Source organism: Centropristis striata, chromosome 20, assembly GCF_030273125.1.
Source record: "Centropristis striata isolate RG_2023a ecotype Rhode Island chromosome 20, C.striata_1.0, whole genome shotgun sequence".
Lineage (NCBI taxonomy): Eukaryota > Metazoa > Chordata > Actinopteri > Perciformes > Serranidae > Centropristis > Centropristis striata.
Genome location: NC_081536.1, coordinates 5,069,147 through 5,094,247, shown reverse-complemented (window position 1 = coordinate 5,094,247; position 25,101 = coordinate 5,069,147). Strand labels below are relative to the sequence as shown.

The 25,101-nt window shown below is 38.0% G+C and overlaps 1 protein-coding gene across 1 annotated transcript; it reads left to right on the top strand.

Annotated features, from left to right (window-relative positions):
- Positions 1 to 6,069: 6,069 nt before the first annotated feature.
- mocos (molybdenum cofactor sulfurase) lies at positions 6,070 to 21,902 on the top strand. The gene is made up of 15 exons (XM_059323882.1): positions 6,070 to 6,505; positions 7,701 to 7,790; positions 7,888 to 7,954; positions 8,062 to 8,706; positions 8,822 to 8,898; positions 10,465 to 10,664; positions 10,772 to 10,888; positions 13,210 to 13,575; positions 13,680 to 13,842; positions 13,958 to 14,045; positions 14,416 to 14,540; positions 20,357 to 20,453; positions 20,597 to 20,738; positions 20,836 to 20,940; positions 21,051 to 21,902. Exons 1-15 carry the CDS (start codon positions 6,394 to 6,396, stop codon positions 21,147 to 21,149), a joined length of 2,493 nt encoding a protein of 830 aa, XP_059179865.1. The 5' UTR covers positions 6,070 to 6,393; the 3' UTR covers positions 21,150 to 21,902.
- Positions 21,903 to 25,101: the final 3,199 nt, after the last annotated feature.

The following is a 25,101-nucleotide window of genomic DNA, read 5'->3' as shown; positions in this document are numbered from 1 at the left end:
AAATTTCTAACATTCAACAACAACTGCAATGCAAAGATTATTGTATTGTACAAGATTATTACATACAATAGTGCTGCACTTTAGGGAGAAAAGCCCCTAAAGGAACAACAATTCAAACAATGTTGTATACATTTTGTAACAGCGTGTTTCATTTATTTTTAACATAATAAAATAATTGCACTATGCCATGACTAATATATCTAAAGTAACATTCTATTTATAACAATATCTGACTATAAGCATGGCATCCACACAAAGGTTACACTATCAGAGATTCATGTCTGGCTTAATGTGATAATTCAGTTAAGGGTGCAGCTAATTCCATTTACAAAACAGAGTAGAGAGTAGAAAAACAACCAGCACAAATTAACTAATGAGAGTCAGGAGTTGTGCATTAAAATTAAAGGCACACATTCCTTGGCTCCCTTAAAAATGTACAGAAGTGAAAAAACGGATGGCTGAATTTAAAGTTAAACTTTGTGTCTGGCTAAACCCCAACATTACTGTAGTGTGCCACATTGTTCCCAGTAGAAACTGAGCTGTGAAGGAGTGTGACCCCAGTGCTCAGAGAGAAGGCCTGTAATGCAACATGAATGGTTTAAAGTACCGACCTTAAATACGAAATAGTTGCTCCTCTTCTTTATTTCTAGTATCTCCTAAATGAACGGCCTGATAGTTTTGTAGTCCGTGTTCGATGTTTGCCCCCTTTGTTTTCAGTTATCCACAGAGTGGACAGATGGTTCCCTGTGCCCTCAGACCGGCTGGAGCGGAGGCTGGCTTTGCTATTAGTCCCTCAGCTTAGCCCAAGATAAGCCCCTACGCAGGGCAAGTGAACCCGCATCTCTTGCCTAATTCTCCCTGTCACAGCCACCAAAGAGGCGTTCCTCCGCACGGAGATCCACAAGCTGAAGAGGCCTGAGGGCAGGGCAAAGAGGCTCTTTAGCTGGACACTGTCCAGCACAGATAGAGCAAGCTACAGTTACAGCCGCTACAAACAGAAAATCGGAGAGGTCTAGCCTTTTGCAGTAATCAAAAACACATACAGACACACTGAAGAGGAGCTTTGTTAACCGATGTTGCTACGAGAATAACAACTCTGCATGACTGCTGTGTTCTTCATTAGATTTTCAGAGAGCTTCCTGCCTGCACAGGGCCGGATTTTCTCTAAAAATAAATCTCCCTGTATGAAATCTGTGCTTTGTACAAGGACCCCGACTAATTGCGGGCTGGAAAGGACAATGTGCCGTTTGAGGTATTTAGTGATGTTAAGCACAATGTCTTCATGGGGTGCTTCTCCCCCCTCACTGCCTCTGCCCTCCCCCACACCAAGCCCTTCTGCCCTTGTAATGAGGCCATACTGGATACAATACAGCCCTTCTGCGCTGAAAAAATGTATTCAGCTGAGCTTCAAAATTGTGAAGGAAATGAATCAGTGAAGCATAAGTGGCATATTTAATTACTGCTCACTGCGTTGCACGGGGACAATGATGGCTGCTGTGAGCCTCATGGCCGCCTATCAGACATCTTTGCAGGCCACATTGCACTCGATTCTCAAATAGGATTTCTATACAACTTCAGAGATTCCACCAGACTAACTGAAATTCCACTCTGGGATAAATAAAGTAATTTTGATTGATTTGATTTGATTTGATTGAGTTTTATTTCTGATGAAAATCTCCACAAAGATGAAAAATAATCCTATATATCAAATCATTATTGATTTGCCTACTAAATAGTGGTGAAGGAAAGTTAAATATGTCCAGAAAAGTGGATAAAAATACAGTACAGTGTACCATTTTAATGCCTGGTACAACTAAAGGTACATTTGTTTGGACAAATATAATGATAACAACAAAAAAGGCTCATAAGAGTTTAGTTTAAGAGCTGATACCATTTTCCATGGTTTCATAATAATAACCAAAATCATTATCAAGAAAACCATGGAAAATGGCTAGATATGAGCTCTTAAATTAAACTTATGAGCTATTTTTGTCGTTATAAATAGGATTTCTATACAACTTCAGAGATTCCACCAGACTAAGTGAAATTCCACTCTGGGATAAATAAAGTAATTTTGATTGATTTGATTTGATTGAGTTTTATTTCTGAGGAAAATCTCCACAAAGATGAAAAATAATCCTATATATCAAATCATTATTGATTTGCCTACTCTATTTTCTTTGGTTAGAAAATAATGGTGAAGGAAAGTTAAATATGTCCGGAAAAGTGGATAAAAATACAGTACAACAGTGTACCATTTTATTTGCAAACTGCAAACAGAATCAGAAATGCGACAAAGTTGTCAAAGCTGTCAAGGGCACGGTGTCTGACAAAGTGTGTGACAGTTATTTCCATCCTTTCAGAGACCATGCGATGATCAGGCATTTCATGCCAATCACTTGTGACTAATTTCCTCTCCCTCATGTACCTTGTGTGTCAATGAGATTAAGGAGTCGGGGATTATATGTAATGGGATTACTGCGGAGCGATTACTGAGACTGGTTGATGTAATCAGTTACAGTTACTGAGAGCAGGGTAGATTTCAAATTAAGAATAGACTGAAAAATGAAAGGGATGGGGTTGTTTCTGCACTTATTTTACCTCAACTAAAAGACTAATACACACATGGTTATTTCATCATAATAATAACACTCTGCAGGTTTAGTCGGCTGATATTAAGTAATCCTTACGCTGAAATAATACCAACTAATCCAAATTTTGTAAATAAGAATTTGAATGCCAAGCACTTCTAACTAATTGACTCCTTCCTGTGCAGAGTGTGTCAGCGAGGATAAGAGTCAGGCATTATATAATGGGATTAATAAGTGATTACTGAGACTTGCTGGTGTAATCTATTACAGTTACTAAACACAGTGTACACTTCATATGTTTGGATGAAATAGCCTGGAAATGAAGGGACAGGGTCATTTGCAATTCTTCTGCCATTAATAAATGACTTTAAAGCATAAATATAACATTCATGTGGTTCTTTCATCAATTTCACTTCAAAGAGTCAAATGATTATGAAAGATGAAGGTTATTGGGAGTAACAGCTTCTTTTTTTTAGTGGTTAAAAGACTGTTTCAGTTTGGGGACTTGGGTGTGGTTAAGAATGGGGGTTAAACAATGAGAATCAATAATAGCTGACCCAAAAAAAAGGGGCAAGTGGGATGGGTAACTTGAATACATGGGTAAAGAATAGACATAACATGCTTATTTCATCATCATTTGTGCTTGGTTATCATAGAACTTCTCACACGTATATAGTGTATAATATGTGTTAATGTATGTCTTTCATTAACAACATGGTCATGGAATTTCTTTTATAGACCACCCTTGTTTTCTTCAATTTCTTGTTCATTTTAATGCCTGGTACAACTAAAGGTACATTTGTTTGGACAAATATAATGATAACAACAGAAAAAGGCTCATAAGAGTTTAATTTAAGAGCTGATATCTAGCCATTTTCCATGGTTTCATGATAATAACCAAAATCATTATCAAGAAAACCATGGAAAATGGCCAGATATCAGCTCTTAAATTAAACTTATGAGCTATGTTTGTTGTTATCATTATATTTGTCCAAACAAATGTACCTTTAGTTGTACCAGGCATTAAATTATTTATTTATTTATGTATGTATTTCCAAATGCAATCCAATGCAGATGTTGATGTAAAGAAACATTTTCATCCCTTACTTTTTTGGTGAAAACCTGCATCCTCCTTTACTTACCTGTGCATTACACATAAAAAATGCAAAAAAAAAAAAACATACTTTTTTCTTTTCAAACGTTTTGCAAAACATACTGAGGATTGTGCATGACTCTTCATTATCCCTACTCATATTGTATTGCCTATGTGAAGTAATGCATGGCCATGTTTCATGTTACTTATAATCGTAGGTCAAATACATGTTGAATATGTAAATACATAGAGAGGAGGTGAGAGATATTTGCAGCAAAGGGATGGTTGTAACAGCACCACTTTCACCAAGAAAGAATGACCTGAAAGAGTGCCATCAATTTCACGAATGACCACTTCCTTCCTGACCTTGTAATTTTCTCAAATTACAGTTGAAACACTACACTGAAATGTGTTTCTGAAAACATTTGAGGCAAGAAATGGGAAGAATCTTGATTCACATTTGACTGGCGCTGCCCGGTTTGACAGTTTGAACCCAGATTCATGAGTTGCACGCTGGACGCCAGCCATTGTATCAAACTTGCCCCTTACGAGATAAATGGTTGTGATTGGCCAGGCAAGGGTCAGGCCGAGTGGAAATGGCTCTGAATGGGAGCGGGATCAGACGCATCTGCCAGAGCAAATTAAGCATTAGCTGGGAAGATTCGACTGGTTTTCCAGGCAAGAACTGTGCAGATCTTACAGCCAAAACATGGACTGATTTGTTGGACCAAGTCTAAATTTTGATCAGTGCAGATACTGTTGAAGTTAAAAATATGTATCTGTATTAGATTAGAGAGGAGCCTCTTGGGTAAAATGGGAGATATTTCATCCATGGTAAATTTAATATATTTAATTTTGCAATAGCTACACAATGGCTCACAGCAGTGGGGATAATTGTAAGACCTTTTTAAAGTGTTTCATCTAACCCCTGATGGCACAAATGCATTAAATAAAGATACATACGAATGTAGAGATAATCACATATAGTGCATTTGTTCTTGAGGTATTTTCTTTCAACCACAGCTCATTGTTGTGGAGTACAGTCATTTGTAAAGTGATTTAAAAGTCAGTGGTGAGTGCTTTTTGTTCTTTGTGAACCACTAAACAAAGTCTCATCATTGTCTCATTTTAAATTCTTCATTGTTAATGTTACAACTTCTACTACAAGGCTGCGTTACAGGATGTAACAATGGAACTTCTTATATATTTGACAATCAATCAATTATTTAATTATGTGAAATTATTGGAGAAGTTGGACACATTTCTATTTGTACTAGAAAGTGTTGCAAACATCTCTGCATTGAACAGTACACTATTCATATACACAGTTGGTCGCCCATAAAGTTTGAATAAAATATATTTTTTTATCTCCTTCCATTATTCCATTAAATGATTGTGACAATGTGATTTATTATTGGCAGATAAAGTGTATATCTTCTCAAAATGTTATTTCTACCAAACATATCATAATGAAAAGGTGAAGGATTGTGTCTGAAACCAAAATTATTCAAATTTTATGGAATGTTATCGACTGTGTACTAGAAATATATAGATGCAAGACATATTATTGTGCAAAACCAAAATTCAAGTGTTGAATACATATTTGGGCATGTATTTTGACATACTTATCAAAAATACATTCCCATATAGGCTGTGCAATCATATATAGTGGGCTATTTTTTTTGCCTAGGCTATATTTTTTTTGTTTTTTTAGAAACAAGAAAAAAGAAACATGTGCAGAAAAATTGGTAATTTGTCTCTCTTTTTGGTAATTTTGTGTCTTTATTTAAATAATTTAGTGTCTTTTGGGGTAATTCTGTCTTTTTTTGGTCATTTTGTTTCTTTTTGCATCATTTTGTGTCTTTTTTTGTAATTTTGTGTCTTTTTTTGGTCATTTTGTGTCTTTTGTTGGTCATTTTGTGTCTTGTTTTAGTAATTTTGTGGGGTTTTTTGTCATTTTGTGTCTTTTTTGTGTCATTTTGTGTCTTTATTTAAATAATTTTGTGTCTTTTGGGGTAATTCCGTCTTTTTTGGTCATTTTGTTTCTTTTTTGGGTCATTTTGTGTCTTTTTTGGTAATTCTGTGTATTTTTTGGTCAGTTTGTGTCTTTTGTTGGTCATTTTGTGTCTTTTGTTGGTCATTTTGTGTCTTGTTTCAATCATTTTGTGTCTTTTTTTTATTTATTTTTTTGCAATTTTGTGTCTTTTTTTGGTCATTTTGATACTGCCTCCAGCAGCCCCCAGATAATTTGAGTTTGAGACGCCTGTGCTAAGGTTTCTTCATGTTAACTAATGTTCACCTGACTTTAGTTCACAGTTGTAGGGGGAGGAGTTAATCATAAACCAGCTGCTTGTCACATGATTACAAAGCAGCTATGACACCCAGCGGTGTCTTTGAACGCAACTGTAACAACCTAGTTTCGATATTGACCGCCCGGTGTTTCTTGTAGCTTTATAACCAGCTCACTGACCACTTCGACGATAAAAAACAAACACTAAACTTTGAGGGAGGTGGCGACATAGCTTCTCATATGTCAACATGGCTGCTTATGAGACGGTCGTAGCCGTCAGTAGTGTGTGAAGGCTACAAGGGGAGGAAGAGCTGCCGTCCAGCGGACTTAGACCCTGCAGTAAACATGTCAATGAGTATAAAAGAAGTTGTGTTGAAACGCCTGTAAACTACAGCAGCTGTAGATCTCTCCAGCGATCCATGGATTTCCAAAAACTTTGCACTTTTGACACTTTTAACCAGCTGTGGAGTCACTACGGTTATGGGGAAAAGTTACAAGACGTGATTGAGCAGGAGTTCACACGGATTAAAGGTAATGTTTTGGTTCAGTAGTGACGTGACAGGCTTCAACACTTAAACTACAGCAGTGGCGGTTCGAGACCAAACAAAAAAAAATGGCAAAGATGATATTTTAGCATTCAAAATCTTTATTTTATCTCATTTAAGTATGTTTGGAAGATACAAATACATTGATTTGAATAATGAGACTCACCAACAATAACAGTTGTTTTTTTGCATGACAATGACATTTCTCATTTTTGTGCACAATCACTTTTTTATTTTGAAAGTGCAGTAAAAACAAAGCAGACCAAAAAAGACACAAAATGACAAAAAAAAGACACAAAATGACAAAAAAAAGACACAAAATAACTGAAAAAGACAGAACAACAACAGACACCAATGACAAAAAAAGACACAAAATGACCAAAAAAGACACAAAATGACCAAAAAAAGACACACAATAACTAAAAAAGACACAACAACAGACACCAATGACAAAAAAAGACACAAAATGACCAAAAAAAGATACAAAATAACCAAAAAAGACACAACAACAGACACAAAATGACACAAAAAGACACAAATGACCAAAAAAGACACAAAATGACCAAAAAAAGACACAAAATAACTGAAAAAGACACAACAACAGACACCAATGAGAAAAAAAGACACAAAATGACCAAAAAAGACACAAAATGACAAAAAAAAGACACAAATGACCAAAAAAGACACAAAATGACTTACAAAGACACGTAAAGACATGAAAAGGGTTCAAAAATGGACAAAATAGCCCAATAAGACTCCATAGAGTTAAACTATTATACAATGTACACATTCTGTGTTCACACAGTTGAGAGTTATTTGGGATTTTTGTATCCAAACTCTCAAAAGCCAAAGAGCTAAAGTGAATAATGCAAATTGTTATTTGTTTTTTACTTTTACACTGAAGTTGTGACTCTTCCAAATCTCCTCAACCCTAAAACTCCTTCTCTTTTGTTAACATTTATTCAGCAATGGTCTGGTAACATCAATCTATATAAAGCTAAATTGAGGAAAATGGAACTCAATTCAATTCAAAGGAACTAAAGTCTGATCATGCAGTAAACACATCCAAAAATCCAAAGAATACATATTGGTTTTTAAGAAAACCGTTGTGAACAGAAAATTTAAGTTGCTTCCAAACTTTTGGCCTGTCGTGTACATGTCTGCTCTTTCATTGTAAACAGGCATTACATATCTGGATCATGCAGCAACTACTCTGTACCCTGAGTCTCTGGTCAGGGACTACTTCCAGGACATTTCAAGAAATGTGTATGGTGAGAGCAGTCACATAAAAAGCCCATCATGTGTTTATGTGTTCTTTAGCTATTTAGTCATAAAGCTCATTCACAGCATTGTTATATGTCCCAATAGGAAACCCTCACAGCCATAACCCCAGCAGCAGATTGACACATGACACAGTGGAGAGGGTCAGATACAGGTAAAGTCTATTCATGCACTCAGAGACATTGATAATGGGCCCCTGTGAGTCCTTTGAATGCTACTTTGCTGGATCAAATGAGTAAGAAACTGAACATTTTCTTACAGGGTATTGCAGCATTTTAACGCCACCCCTGAGGAGTACTCGGTGATTTTTACTTCTGGTTGTACAGCCGCACTCAAATTAGTGGCTGAGAGCTTTCCCTGGAGGCCACAGACTGAGAGCGAAGCGGGGAGTCGCTTCTGCTATCTCACAGACAGCCATACCTCTGTAGTTGGCATAAGAGGACTCGCTTCTGTCCGGGGGGCAGTTGCCCTGCCTGTCTCGCCGCAGGAAGTGGAAAACAGGTCAAAGCGTGAGGCTCAAGGTGAAGATGTTATTTGCCACACGCCGCACCTCTTCTGCTACCCAGCACAGAGCAACTTCTCTGGGAGGAAGTATCCCCTCAACCATGTGAGAGGCATCCAGGCGAGACGTCTTTACCCAGCATGTGGCCACCAAGGCCGCTGGTTTGTGCTGCTCGATGCAGCCTCTCACGTCAGCTGTTCTCCTCTCAACCTACAGGAGTGCCCCGCTGATTTCATTCCCATCTCCTTCTATAAGATGTTTGGCTTCCCTACAGGTCTCGGGGCCCTTCTTGTCCATAACAACGCAGCAGGCATACTAAAAAAGACTTATTTTGGAGGAGGCACAGCAGCGGCTTACCTTTCTGGAGAAGATTATTATGTGCAGGCGGCAAACATTTCTGACAGGTAAAGTACTGTACAAGCATGCCAAATACTGGATTTCTTTCTGAAAGCTCACAGTAGTTCTATAGCTGCTACATCCCTATTCTAAAATATATTGTTTTATTTCCCCCTGATAAAGATTTGAAGATGGGACTGTGTCTTTCTTGGATATCATCGCTGTAAATCACGGTTTTGAAGCTCTTCACAGGATCACAGGTACTGCATCAGAGCATGTTCAAAGAAAAACATTGCTTATCATTATGAAGTAAATGTTGATTCCTCTATGTAATGGCTATAGAATAATGAGACTATCAGTGTTCAGATTGTTTATAAGCCTGGTTTTCACTATGCAGTTCTGTCTGCCACCAGGTCAGCAGAATAAAGACTTAATGCACAGCACGGAACAAGTGCTTATGAGTTCTGCCTATACTTATGAAGGAAATAAAAATAATAACACAGATGCTTTGTAGTTGGAAAGCAGATGGCAAATTGTCAGCATCGCAGTTTCACAACTTGCGTTGTGTTCCTTCACAATAAAAGCTTATCAGAGAGCATATCTCTCAGAAGCAACTCAACAAAATAGCTTAAAACTAAACAAAATAAATCAAAACCCTCAAAATTGAATTCACATTTAAACTGAAGGAAAGTTTATTTTATCAGCTGATTGAGCCATGTGACACTGCGGTCACAGGTTCGAGTCCCAACACACACACACACACACACACACACACACACACATTTTTGTACTACTATAATTGTGAGGACACATTTACAAGCCTCCTCGACTGCAGAAAACTCCTGATTCTATCTGTTCACATTTAGTCAAAGCATTTCTATTAATTATGAGTGATGTGGATGATGTTTGCAATGTACACAACTTCATTAAAACTTTTCCAGAGATAATCATACCCTTAAGAAGTGGAAGTCACACTTAAAAATATGTTTTATCTGTACCCTGTGTGACTAAATGTAAACCCAACATCCCTAAACTGAATGTAAAGCTGATCCTAACCTCAAACTGAATCATCACACAGACATTTAGTTAAATAGTTTACAGTAGCTATCCTCAGGTAGCAGAAATGACAAACAACAGAATCTGAGATCAGGGTTCAAACTGGGATTTTTGTGAATGTTTCTTGCTTTATACAGCAGCCAGTCTGCTAGCTATAGCCCTGTTACTAATGCTAAAACAAACCAGGAGCTCCAAGAAAGCCAGGACCAGCTGATAATACTCGTCCAACAGCATGAAGACCAGCTTGGTGTCTGTCTCGCGGCGTTTTATTCTTACAAAGCTCTATAAAAGCCAGTCCAAGACACTTGCAGGAGCACAAATCCCTGCAAAGAGTGATTCATTGTGCACTTGCCTTAAGGAACTTTACTCCAGGCGCCGCGAGAATAAGGCTAGGAGAATCATTAAGGATCCCAATGACTCGGATAATGGCCTTTTCTCCCTGTTGAGGTCTGGAACAAGGTACCGGATACACCAAGCAGCAACTTAGAGGCTCAGGAAGAGCGTCTACCCCTCAGGCCTCCAGGATCCTAAATGAGGACACTCCCTAAGACTGCCCTCCCCTTCTCACCACCATCATCATACATATATTTATTATCAAACTATTTTTATTGCACAAATTGAATGAGGTGACAAGATTACATTTCACTGAAATTGCTCCCTGTGTGATTCATGTGGTAAATAAATGGACTGATTGATCGTTGAAATGTTATTCATGATTTGCTTCAGGTTAACAACAACAGCATCTCTTTCTTCAACCCTTTTTCCTTCAGGGGGCATGCACAACATCCAACAGCACACATTTGGCTTGGCACGCTACACTTACATGCTGCTGTCAAGTCTTTGCCATGGCAACGGGCGACCAGTGGCTCAGATATACACAGAAGGGCAGTTTGAGAGTCCAAGCACACAGGGTGCAATCCTAAACTTTAACCTTAAGGATTCTCACGGGCAGATAATTGGCTATTCACAGGTAAGTTCAATAAACAGGATAGCTTTCTGTTTCATCCCAGTTTAGTTGCTGTTAGTTTATTCATATAGCGCTGCTGATTATTAAAACAGTTCCTCTGTTGCCCTCAGGTGGACAGAATGGCCAGTCTGTACAATATCCATGTGCGCACAGGTTGCTTCTGCAACACCGGAGCCTGTCAGTCCTTCCTCGGGATCACCAATCAGCAGATGAGGAGAAACCTGCAGGTCAGAGATCAGGGAATAGGAAAAAAATGTCAAATGCTGATTTTCAATCATACAGTCAGCTTTTAGTTGCCTTAACTGTAAATATGGTTGCCATTTTTATTCACCCTATATTTTGAGTCATTAATGTGCTATTTAGTCATAGTTTTATAATGAAAATGTGACATGATCGAATAAAAGCTTGATTACAGTAAATATTAGTAAGTACTGCAGTGTGCTACTTTAAATTATTAACTTATTGTCACTTAATGAGGTTAATGACGTATATGCATCATTTTTTGGTCCAGCTCAAAAATATTTCTCCTCACAAATATCCATTTTTTGTTTTTCATTCTGGTTCATCTGCTTTTTTTGTCAGTTGTATCAATTTTATTGTATTTATTTGTAATGTTGACAGCTTAGAAAAATGTATTTTCCTCTTCACTGTCTCTAAAATAGATGCCTGCGTGCATATCAATCTAGTTCAGACTATACAGCTACTTCTGTGGCTAAAATATTAAGCCCAAAAACTGCAGTTCCTTGAATGGCCACTTGAGGTCTTGCTCTAAAAGCAGCAATCACCATAGACCCTCATGTTAAAATGTCCAGCTTTATAGCAGAAATACACATTTACAGCCTGGTGCAAAAACATTTTTTTGGTCTCTATTGCTAATTTCCCCTGTTGATGACAGCTGTAGGATGGGTGAATTTTATATAACTCACCTGTTTAAATTACATTAAGGCTTCAAGTTACACATAATTAAGGACATGGCGACTTTAGGTGACAGGTGGATGATGTCACAGGTGGCAACCAGGATTAATTTGACCCACCTCAACTGAACTCAACCACTTAGCTAATTTTTGGATTAGCTGGGTGCTAGGTGGGGTCAGTCACTGCCAAGATGATGACAGCCATAGCCACTATGCTGGGTGACATAGTTCACAATGGGTGCCATAAAGGAGACTACTTCCATGTGTCATAACTTGTATGTGACCAACACACCTGCTGCATTGTCTGTTTCTGGTTCAGGTCTTTCTCAACACCAACACAGGATAAATTAATTAAAATGTGCAATAAAACTGATATGTGCAATACAATTAATACACTGCAAAAAAGAAAAGTTGGGTGAACCCAAAATTTCAAGGCTACAAACTTCGATAGAATTTTAAGTTAGACAATTAAACTAAATATTATAAGTTTTGTTTTTTAAATTTTTGCTCAACTCTGAATTTCTCTGGCACGATTGTAACGCCGCTATGAAATGTCAGCTAATGTTGTGACCACAATTTTGAGTTAGCATTGATAAGCTAATGGCTACTCTTGTAGCTGTAACAAGCAGCGCCGCTAGCATCAGTTAGCCGCTAGCATCAGTTAGCCGCTAGCTTTCGCTAATGACCGAATTTCACAACAAAGAAATAAGAGTTAGCAGAACTATTGTCCCTTGTTTTGAACCCCAACTTAAAGATATAAGTAACAACAACTCACAAACTTGTTTTTGAGCAGACAACTGGCTTCCTTTGTTGTGCTAACTTACATTATTGCCCTAAATGTCAGTAATTTATATTTCCAAGTTTTACCAAATTAAATCACTGTTTTAGGCCAAAAAATACATGTTGGCTTTTTTGCAGTGTATGTGCAAGACATACTATCTACCTCTTCTATGACTTTTGGAGCATTTACAGTGTTTTTATACTTATTTATTACATCACACGTCCTTGTCCTTGTTTTAGCTCAGTGTACAAAAAACATATTTTTTAAATGTTTTACTCATGTTTGTTTTGTTATTATGATTGCTTTAACTTCTCAATTTTGTATAGTTGACTATATAATAACAAAGGCGATTTGATTTGAGGTTCTCACTATAGGAGCAATATTTAAATATCCCTCACGCAACAAAAATTAAAAACAGCATCACCCTTTTCCTTCAGTTTCTTTATTTTAATGCCTAGTACAACTAAAGGTACATTTGTTTGGAAAAAAATAATATGATCTAGCCATTTTCTATGTTTTTTTGATAATGATTTTGTTTATTATCAAGAAAACGGCCAGACATCAGCTCTTAAATTAAACTCTTATGAGCTATTTTTGTTGCTATCATTATATTTTTTCAAACAAATGTACCTTTAGTTCTACCAGGCATTAAAATGAACCATAAAATGAAGAAAACAAGGTCTAATCATTTTTTCCATGACTGTATTATGCTGCAAGTGACGTCAAAGGCCAATAAATAGTTTCCAGTCTTTAATAATTGTATCCAGGAGCAACCTGGCAACTGTTGCAGTCAAGCCCTTTATGGTGACAGGCATGTGTAGGTAGAATAAAAACATGTTTTTTTCTCTTCAAGGCTGGCCACGTCTGCGGAGACAGCATCGACCTGGTGGACGGCCAACCAACCGGATCTGTACGAGTGTCCTTCGGCTACATGTCCACACATGAAGACTGTCAAAAGTTCCTGAACTTTGTTGTGGAGTGCTTCGTAGAGAAGCCAGTCACCGTGGACCAAGTGAGACTAGAGAGGCTTAAAACAGCCACAGCGACGTCCCAGGGTGTGAATGAAGATCCTCCAATCCAAATCACTAATGGAGACTTATGTAAAGTAGATAAGGAGAAGGAGAAACCAACAGAAGAATCACTGAAAGTCTCACACAGAGAGGCTTATACACTCACAAATATCTACATATATCCCATCAAATCATGCGGAGCCTATGAGGTTTGAGGATAGCCCGAAACTTTATTACTTTCACAATATTCTGTCCCCGTCTGTCCTATTTCTCTCCCTCGCTCTGCTTTGACTTTGTGCTGTTCTTCATGCAGGTCCACGACTGGCCGGTGGGACCGCTGGGTTTACTGTATGACAGAAGCTGGATGGTGGTGAATGGAAACGGCGTGTGCCTGAGTCAGAAGAGAGAGCCACGGTTGTGTCTCATTCGCCCACACGTCCACCTGCCCTCAAACAAAATGCACCTGCAGGCATCAGGTATGACAGTCAGCTGCTCACTGGAAATAAACACACTGATTAACTCAAAGAAATTTCAATCAGTTGGATTTTTTTTTAAGTTGGAGGATTTGTATGTTTTTCCACTGCCCTGCAGGAATGGATACCATTTCAGTTCCCTTGGAAAACAACACTCAAATGCACACGAGCCATCGGGTGTGTCAGAGTAAAGTTTGTGGTGACAGGTGAGCCGGCAATGTTGAAAAGCAGCAGCTGCAGGAAATGCTTTGACACATGTCATTTGTTCCATATTTTTCACTCATATCACTGCGTTCTCTTTCCTTCCATTGTTGTTGACGTATCTACAGTGAATAAGATCTCCTGCTCTGTTTCACGGGCACAGCAGGACATTTCTGTTATTTACCGCTTTTAATGGAAAAACAAACAATGAGCAAAGTGATATTGATCTCGTCAAATGACAAATCACAAGTTAGAGAAAAAAAAGCTATTTATCCACTGATTCTTGGATTTGATGGTGCATCAAATAGTAAGCAGCATCAAACTGTGTAGATTTCCCTCGGGGCCTCTAGAACATAATCTTCCCCCTTCCCCCAGGGTGCAGACTGTCGACTGTGGGGATGAGGCTGCCTCTTGGCTTTCAGACTTTCTTGGACAGCCATGCCGCCTGATAAGACAAAGTCCTGATTTTACCCGAGACATGAAGAAGAAGCCTTGTGGAGGTACTAACTGTATATAAACATTTGCTTGCTGGGTTTTTTTTTCATCTCTGCACCCTGGATTTATCTGTAATACTGTTCATGAGCAACCCAAGGTCACATATCCTGCTAATACTGGATGGTTGACCTTGCATTTCCTTCTGCTAGCCACTTGCAGTTTAGATATTTCATCTTTTTTTTTGCTTTTTTTTTCCTGTGTTAGAAAACGGAACATTGATATGAACAAAGGATATGTAATAGGTTGTAGGTGTATAGGATGCACAATATGAGTGTTTTATACCAATAATGTTACTACTCATGGTTTGATCATTTCATATTTTGTATTTTACAAATAATTTCAGAACTTTTAGTTTATACACACTTAAGGGTAATAGATGTTTAAATGTAGAGTGAAGCTGGATTATTTTATATTCCATAGCTCTGACCAAACTAAACCTAAATGACATCACTATTGTTCACAATACAACAACAACAACAACAACAACAACAAGTTCTAACCCTTAAATGTTCATTTATCTTTTTCTAGTGCATCAAAAATGTCAGTACTTTGGCTTTTAGAGTGTTTTGCATTCAAAGTATTAAAATTAAATCATTTCGTAATCTGTCAAATCAGACATGTCAATTTATTAAATCTAGTGCTGCATTATTTGGAAAAAATATATCTAATTGTGATTATGTTTGACTATTTTTTATATTTTTTAAGCAATATGATGGTAGTTGATGGAGAAGTCTAATACAAGAAAAGAAGAAAATTACTAACTGTGATTAAATAATGTAATATTATTGCTTGAGATTTCACTAATAGAACCAAAGATTCACAACCTAATTTGATGTAAAACAAACAAAACCCTGCAAACTTCACTTTTTATATATACACCAATAAAAGCTAAGTTTTATTCAGTTCATCACACTCAGATGAGTTTATTGAAAGATGATCTGATGTCTGTGATGTCCGGTTGAGTCTGTCTGTCTGGCTGTGGAGGGACTGATACCTGATAACTTAAAACAATAGGGATTTATTGAACAAGACTTGGTATTTCATTAGTTTTACACATGTAGTTCTGGTTCAGAGTGTTGGATAGCCTGTGGAGTAGCTCTGCACTTCTAAGCTTTTGGCTTTGGGACAGATTTTCAACAGAAAGCCAGAAAGCTATTCTGGCGATGAGAAAATTGAAAGACGTGAGAATTTACCAGCCAGGGAGGATCTGACAAAAAGATACTATTGGGTTGCATTATGGGAAGTGTTGGCTCTGGTGTTTTTGGAGCTTGTCTCAAACTCAGGATGTCTCAGCCTGTGCAGTACAGACCAATCTTTGTGAAATCTCTCATGAGTCTACAAAACTCCCTGAACTTTAGTCCCTAGTATGAGTCAAGTTAAAAAGTACTGGATCCTACCTTTCCCATATAGATACTCTTACATCTTTAACAACAATACCTGACTGTTTTTTTGTTAAATATTTGTAGACTCCGAACCCAAGCTGAGGTAACACTGATGACATCGAGATAATTCTCTCCGCCTTTAGAAAGCTCCACAGAGCCACAGATACTACGCAACTATTTTCACAGTCTGAGTAGTACTTTTCATGACAAACAGTTCGTGAACCTCGTGTGTAGATAGAGAGAGGTCCTTTAATGCAGCTATTCTCAACCTTGGGGTCCCGACCCCAATTGGGGTCACGAGATGATTTCTGGGGGTCGCCAAATCATTTTGGAAGTCAGCTCTGTCTCCATTGTGTTAAAGTGTTCATATGTTAATGTGTTTTAGTCTTTTTGGTCATTTCATGTCTTTTTTGGTCATTTTGTTTCTTTTTTGGTCATTTTGTTTCTTTTTTTGGTCATTTGGTGTCTTTTTTTGGGTCATTTTGTGTCTTTTTTGGTCATTTTGTGTCTTTTTTTGACAATTTTGTGGTCAATTTGTGTGGGTTTTTTTGGTCATTTTGTTTCCTTTTTTTGGTAATTTTATATCTTTTTTTTGTCATTTTGTGCCTTTTTGGTCATTTTTTCTTTTTAGTGCCATTTTGTGTCTCTTTTTGGTAATTTTTTGTCATTTTGTGGTCAATTTGAGTCTTTTTTTGCTTAATTTTATGTAATCTTTGGTCATTTTGGTCAGAGAGACGTTTTAGTTGTTGTCTGCTTCATTATTTGTGAAGCAAACTGTGCGTGTGAGATTGTGTTCAGTAAGTGGGGGTCACAGACAACATGCATGTTAAATTGGGTGTCGCGACTCAAAAAGGTTGAGAACTACTGCTTTAATGTCCAGGACTGTCCTTTTGCTGCTAGTGTTGCATGAAAGAGCTGCACTGCTTTATGACATTATTACTGTTTTATATATATATATATATACTATTATCAATATGATGAACCATCTTTGTTGTCAGTGGTGGAATGTAACTAAGTACACTTACTCAAGTACTGTACTTAAGTACAATTTTGAGGTACTTGCACTTTACTTGAGTATTTCCATTTTATGTATTGCAAATATTGTACTTTTTTACTCCACTACATTTGGCTGACAACTTTGGTTACTTTAAAGGTCAAGATTAAACATAAAAACATGATTAAAGTAAAGTGATTAGACTTTTTTTTAGTTGAACCTCATAACAGTATATTAAGTAGTTAAAATGAGTCCTTCCTTGATGAATTAAAACACTGCTTTCATACATGCATCATTTATAATAATCCAATAATATATTTGGAATATATAGCAATCTGAGTAAGGCCGGTCTGCAGGATTTTGATACATTAAGTCCATTTTGATGCTGATACTTTTGTACTTCAGTAAGGTTTTGAATGCAGGACTTTTGCTTGTAGTGGAGTAATTTCACAGTGTGGTATTATTAATCTTATTTAGATGAGGGATCTGAATACTTCTTCCACCACTGTTTTCCAGGTTTCTCATTCACAAATCTTGGGACCAATTGGCTATCAGTCTAACAACAATCTAACCTCTGTGGGCAAGTGTTAGTATACTGGGATCTGGTGTAGCTGCCGGATATCCCAGCCAAGACTTCCTTTTTTTGTGCGCAGGTTATTATTAACAGTCAGTTTACCAACTTGACATGTTGGAGTTCAGAGACAAAGTCCGCAACCAGATTGTTTCACAAATCGCCAGTTTAACTAAGTAAGATAGGCTACTAGAAGGCGAAATCTTTCCCAGCCATTGGTAGAGGTGTGAATCAGTAGAGACCCCACGATACGATTTTATCCCGATACTTGAGTCACGATACGATATTATTGCGATTTTAAGCATTTTGCAATATGGTGAGTATTGCGATACAATATATCGCGATTTAACTATTTAACTGCATTTTGTGCCCACAAAATTAAATTCAATCAAGAATTGTTTTGTCAAATAAGAGAAAATTCTCAGTCTATTCATCTCACTTCAGTCTTTTTATTTTTCCACAATGAGAGTCAAACCCACAGACTGACCAACAAAGTATTCAGTTGAACTGAACTGATATCAAACATGTATGGACGACAACAACTGCAGCATTTTATCAAACTTTCCTCAACTTTAAGCTTCACTGCTCTGCATTTTTTTGAATTTTTTTGAGTTATTTCGATTATTAACCTCCCGGCACAATATCCTGACATACAGTGGCCCTCATTTATCAAACGAGGGTACGTCAGAAAGTGAGCATAAAGTGGACGTAAGATCATTTCTACTCAAGCCTCGGCATTTATCAGTTTGGACGTGAGCGGATGGTACGATCAGATCTCACGTCTGCTCTCAGCTCGTGTACCCAAATTAGAGTCAGCGTGTAGTCCACACGTCTGAGTCGGAGAATTGATCTTAGACTACAGTATCGATGCCTGGAGCTGATAAAACTCTTTGGTGTTTTGATTTTTAATGGTGACAAACCAAAACATGTTTAGACTACATCATTTATCATTAAAACATAATTTAAAATAAATACACCCTGCGATCCTGAAATTCTTTAAACAGAATACTAGCCGAGGATATTAAATGTTGTTGTCTTCTGCTGTTTACTGTTATTATTATTATTATTATTATTATTATTATTATTATTATTATCCAGCTCCGACACCGGAGCATCAGCGTCTCCTCCACCAGCGGTTCTGCCCGAATAGAAACATTTCCAATCAGCGCTGCCACTCGCTCCTCTGACTAGGACATCATTCTTAGTAAATGTAAAGAGGTGAATAATATGTCTCCATCATAATAATAGCAATATTCAGATATTATATAGATTATTAGGCTTTATATATCACGATGTATAAATGAATTACTCAAACCTCGCCGGGAGTTAAATGGTCCGCTACTCTGCTGACAGCACCACTGATTTCCTTCCTTTTCATTTTTTATGCTGCCAAATAAAACCAGCTGGTTCTGTTGGAACTGTTGGACGTCAGCGTTTCACTTTCTGACTCTGAGAAATTCCTCTTCTTTTTGAATTAAAACTAACTTTAAAACATTGTTTACCTCCCTCAACCAAAAAGCTGTGAAAACCTCTAAGTCTGTGCTCCAAATGTAAAATATTCACTGAACTTGTTTGAGTTTATCACCATAAATACTTTTATTTCATAAACCTCAGTCGCTTCGTATTTCTGTAATATGTCTATATTGCTCCTTTTGTTATTTGTGACGGTGCACTTTGCTCCTCTTTTTGGCCGTATTGTGTAAACTCTGGAGGCGAGCCTTCTGAATCGGGTATATATTATATATATATATATATATATATATATATATATATATATATATATATTAGGGCGTGACATTTAAATGACGCTCGTTTCGAGCCACCACTTTTATCAACAGCCGATCATTTTTACGCTGTGATTGGAGAGATACGATCGTTTGATAAATCACACGTGAACCCTGTCATAAGACAAAATATACACCTTAGATCTGCGCTCGTTTCTACGCTCGTTTGATAAATGAGGGCCATGGTGCCGATAGATTCCTTAGATCTTCTCGTTTCATATGATACCAGTATCTCCAGTTCATCACTAAAAGTGAGCCCGATAAGGCCTCCAGAAAAGAAAAGAAAAGAAAAACGGCAAAAAAACTGACCGACTTCCAGCCGTTGGAACGCTAAGTATTGGCGGCCAGGAATCAATATAATAATGCCATACAAAATATTGCGGTACTATGCTGTATCGATTTTTTCCCCACCTGTAGCTGATGGGTTAGTTTGCTTTTTAGCCAACTTGATTGGTCAATACAACTCAGAAGGCTTCCGATGCCAAAATCTGGTCCTGTTGTTTACAGATTCTGCTTCAATATGCAGAATCAGTTCATAAAGATTATTAATTCATTGGATGAGCCTATTCCGATCCGGCTGTTTTAACTATTAACAGAATCTCTAATTATTTTTTTTGAAAAGATTGTGACATTTAATAATATAGTGTATATTGCAACTTGACAAAGTAATCTCATCACAAGGTCCAGCAGCTGTTCTGGAGCTTTTTTTTGTATCACACAATCTTTCTCAGCAGATAGAGTTCGCCAGGTTATCATTGAATTGTAGATGTTGAAATTTACATTTTGGGAGCAATTCAAGGACTTCTTGATGGACTGAAAATTGAGATTGATATTGCTGTATAAAATTATATACACAGTGATAGAAGATCTTATCCATATTGCATATTACTGGTTCATCTACGTTCAAATGTGAGTGTGCATTTTGATTGATTCTGACAAATTTACTTGAGTCACACATTCTCCACCTCTGTGTTACAGCAGAACCTGAGTATTCATTTGCTTCGAGTATGCAGGCTGCGTAAAAGAGATCAGAATGTTTTCCCTCAAATTGAACAAATCATTGGGGTAATATAAAGTCTTTCCTTTCTAGCTGCCACGTCCACGTCCCTCTCCCTGGTGAATGAAGCTCAGTATCTCATGATCAACCGTGCCAGTGTGGAGCTCATTCAGAAACTAATGAGTAGCAGGTTTGAACCCATGATGTGTTATTCAAAATATGATGCTCCAGTGGAAACCATCAGGATCCGTCGACGCCCGTACATTTACATTACAGTGGATAATTTACGTAGCGCTGCGAAATAACATGCAATTTCCACATTCCCTTTCTCAGGCAGGACGACTCCGAGGGCGATCAGCTCCTTGACACACAGAATGTCATTAGCCGCTTCCGAGCCAATTTAGTCATCGCTGGAGTAGAACCATTTGAGGAGGATAATTGGCCACACTTGATTATTGGCAACACTCGATTCGTGGTAAGCTGACACTTTGAGATTCATGATGAAATCTTCAAATGCATTAAAAGCAGATTCGTCGAAAAAGTAACGTTCTCCCTGTGTGATTAACACAAAGGTCGCAGGTCAGTGTGGAAGGTGCCAGATGATTGGAGTAGACCAGGAGACTGGGACCAAAACAAAAGAGCCTTTAATGTCTCTGTCAGCCCACCGCAATGGGAAGGTCAGTCAGAAACAATTACTGCTCATCCTCATAGATGTGTGTGTTGTGGCAGAAGGGGGGAGGGTGAAGTGCATGAAAAGATAAATCACTGCCTGTTATTTCATTTGTAGTTCACTTTTGGTGTGTACCTGACCCATCAGCTACCAGAGGGCTCCACTACAGCCAGTGTCCTCTCCGCTGGTTCCCTGATACAGCCACACAGCTCTTGAAGTAGTCATCTGCACCCTCCCTTATTTATTTATTTAATTATCTTTGATCCAAAGTGACAATTTCTGCACTGCACAGCCTAAAGATCACCTGTCAAACACTGTGTGGAGTTTCTGTAGATGCTGCCTTTTTATTTGTCTGTGAAGCCCGGGTGCCTTTTATGCTCTCAAGTGTCCTTTTCAAACCAGGGCATTCAGATTTTATCTGTTTTGACGGTAAATAAGTGAGATTTCTGAATTTCTCCCTCAATAGTAACATTTTTAAAATGAGTGGCTGTGAATCATTAATTGCATGATGAAATTAAACTTGAATGTATTACTGTTATTAGAGTCAAAACATGTCAGGCTTGATGCAATAATAACTGCTGCTCATGTTAACCTCCCAGACAGTTCTTCCTCCTGTTTATTCCCGTGGGGGATTATATTGCTATTTATTCCAAACACACCGCTGCTGTTACTGCCGCTACAAATCTATAACATATTGCTCTCTGTAATGAAAAAACCCTACCAGACACTCGGTGCTCACTATGTGCTCTCAACGTGGTTCGCACTTGAACATCAGATGGCAGAAAAAGTAATAATGTCTTGGCCAACAGAAAATCTGTGTTTGGAGTGACATACTTGTAAATAAAGAATACGTTCTGTCAAGATGTGGCAATAAAATTATCCCTGTATATTGCCTACCTGTCGTGATAGTGAGCAGTGGGTGGCTGATGTGTGTACTAAGGTGTTGTACTGCTTGTCGCATGTATGCCAGTATACGGGGGTGTATGTTCCCACATGTCAAATTGAATGGAACATAGAAATTACATGTATAAATGTATGGACAGATTGAACAGCTCACCTGGGAATTCCAATTATAAACTTAATATATTAATGTATGACAAATTAAAGGTATACTATAGAGTATTTTTCTTAAAACGTATTTAGACAAAAGTAACCTCTTTCAATAATCACTTATGACCAAGCTCTATCTAGGCCTGATGAGTGAAGCCTTAAACCTGCATTCTTTGTAATAACCAGCAGGGGGCGACTCCACTGGTCTACATACAAAAGAAGTCTGTTTGTATGTAATTAAATGGGGAAAACGAACATATAGTAACTGTATCACACATCGGACACCATTTGTCGCTTATATCCCTGATCGGACACATCTGCAATGCTGCACTGCAATGCCGGTGTTTCATGGTCATTTCGAATAAGATCGCTACCACTAGTGTAGGTGTAATTGATTTATACATATTTAGCAGTCTACATGTGGAATCAGTGGCGGACTCAGACTGTTGAAAAAATAAAAAGGGCACATTCTGCACAACATGGGGCCCCACCAGCAAGCAAAAAGCTATGATGCATCATGTATGATGAAATATTAGCATTAAGTTAAAAGGAGATCCAGATCAAAGTAATTAATGATATGGTACTGACAATTAAAAGTATCGAACCAAAGCATCTAGGGGGGTCCGGGGGCATGCCCCCCAGGAGAAATTTTTGTAAATTTTTAAGTAAAATGCATCTATTTTGTGCATTTTGAGAGTTAAATGAGACATTATTCACAGTTGGGTGATACCGTATTATAAAAATCTCTAGAGGGCACATCATCATAATTTATTGTATAAAGGGGCACCCTAGAGGGCAATCAATACATTACAATTACAATTTTTTCATGTGTAAAGGGCAGCCAATAAGGAACTTTCTCTTATTTTCACCACTCTAGAGGGCACTTTCGCACGCTTTTTCAACCACGGAGGCACCAAACAGGAAAAAGGGCACTAGAAAGGCACTCATTAAGGCACGTTATCGAATTTTCTTGCACTAGAGGGCACATCATCATAATTAACTGTATGAAGGGGCACCCTAGAGGGAACCCTATCATTTTTTGCACGTTTAAAGGGCAGCCAATAAGGCACTTCCTCTCGTTTTCACTAGTGATGGGTAGATGAAGCTTCATGAAGCCTTGAACCTTTCCAGCCAACTGGTTCGAGAAAAGGTTCATATCTTGAGGCTTCATGTGCTCACAAACCCCCTGCTGGTCCAAATCGTCATTGACCTTTGAGCTGTTTGTGAGGCCTCTTGGTGCATGGGAATAATCACTGCCAACAGAAATAAAAACACCTTAATTTGATTTTGTGTGGACTTTATTTATCTGTTGTTTTGATTAATATGTGGGTAATGCTAATAGCAGTGTATTAGTAATTATTAATAATAATATATAATAATCATTATTATTTACTTTACCAGCATCATTTCAGTCAATGATAAAATAAATCCAATAGGACATGAGGTGTTTGTTAAAAATGTTACAGTGTTTTCAAAGCATGGGGCAGAGATTGGACATCTTGTGCTTGTGACTTTATTGATTGCAGTTTAAAAACAACAATTTCTCCACTGTGCTTGGACTCAATCGGTTTCTATTTTGGAGACAACCTCTCCAGCTTTCGAAAAAACTTGTTCGCATGGGACTGAGGAGGCAGGGGTGCACAAGTCGAACCATTTCCTCAACCACCGAGGCTTTGAACGTCATCAATGACGTCACTCGCCCTAAACAACACAAGCGTCGATACGCGCTCCACCAAAGACTTCCGGGATTTCTCGACACACGCTGCTCCGAAGCATCGGCACGATCCGACCCATCACTAGTTTTAGCGCGCTTTTTCAACCACGGAGGCATGAGGGGGGGCGGTCGCCCCTCCTGCCCCCCCTCTGAATCCGCCACTGTGTGGAATTTAGTTTATGTACATGGAGATTTACATGTCTAATTGCAATACGAAAGTAACTGATGAGAGAAAAGAAGTAGCAACGCTCCTGCGACACTAGGGGCAATCTTAAAGTACACCTGTATTTTTTTCTGTACTGTATTTTATTGTAAAGGGCAGAAGTAAAGTCCGGGCGTTTTGATAACGGTGATATTTATTTGGCTTACCAAGAAACATCCAATTTCCCCCAAAAAACTCCTGCCATTGTTTTACAGCAAAGAGATGGAAGTGTCCTATGTGGGATACAGATAGCACACAGCTAATTCACCGGCGTTAGCGTCCTTTAGCCGACTCTGGTAAACCTGAGGCTAACGTACACGGTTAAAACAATAAACAGTCTGAAAGATAAGAAGTTAGACTCTAGTTTCACTCCACTTTATTAATTGGAAACATAACATGATCATTTATATAAGTAGTTAATGTGAAATTTTGATAGAATATTAGCCAAAAGCTGCCTGATGTGGGATACAGTTACGTTACATCTCACTTTCATCATTCTCATGATGAGTTTAAAAAGTAGAAAATGACTTTAAGGCACTTTTAAGAAGTTTGTTGTTCATTTTTTGGTAACAATGCTAACTTGCATACCAAGCTAGCTAGCTAACATTAGGGTAAGATGATGTAAATTTAGCTCAAGGTCCATTCTGCACATGTGCTGGTTCCAAAAAAACAATATGGCAACGACCAAAATGGCAATCTTGAGGCTTCAAAACCGAAATCCACAAACCAGTGGATGATGTCAAGGTGAGTTTGTCCTATATATTTAATACAGCCTATGCTTATGACCCACTAGTGGTGTCTGTGTCTGCAAAGACCCTGCCCTCTGCCTGTATTATCTGTTTGTTTGTGTGTGTGTGTGTGTGTGTGTGTGTGTGTGTGTGTGTGTGTGTTTTATGACTATAATAAATAAAAACAGTTGAGATTGCAAAATAAAAATGTAATTAAAAAATGTATCTGTCTCACAGCAGACTATAATCGAGGCATAAAATTTAATAGGTACTAAATTTATAATGTAATTTGTCTAATGACACATCTGTTTAGCTGCATTGCAAACCTCCATGGATAATAATGACAGGAAACAGGCAGGCTGGTTCCCGTTTTCAGCTTACTTTTCCCTGTTTAAGGTGGCGCCAAGTGTTACCTGTTTTGTGTATTGTAACAAACTAAAGAAAATCCGTGCTACCTTAATAATCCCAGGTTCC

Coding starts and splice junctions, on each gene's coding strand:
- mocos (XM_059323882.1), top strand. CDS start 6,394: ATGGATTTCCAAAAACTTTGCACTTTTGACACTTTTAACCAGCTGTGG. Junction 10,889..13,209: donor AGATGAGGAGAAACCTGCAG/GTCAGAGATCAG, acceptor TTTCTCTTCAAG/GCTGGCCACGTCTGCGGAGA. Junction 13,843..13,957: donor AATGCACCTGCAGGCATCAG/GTATGACAGTCA, acceptor ACTGCCCTGCAG/GAATGGATACCATTTCAGTT.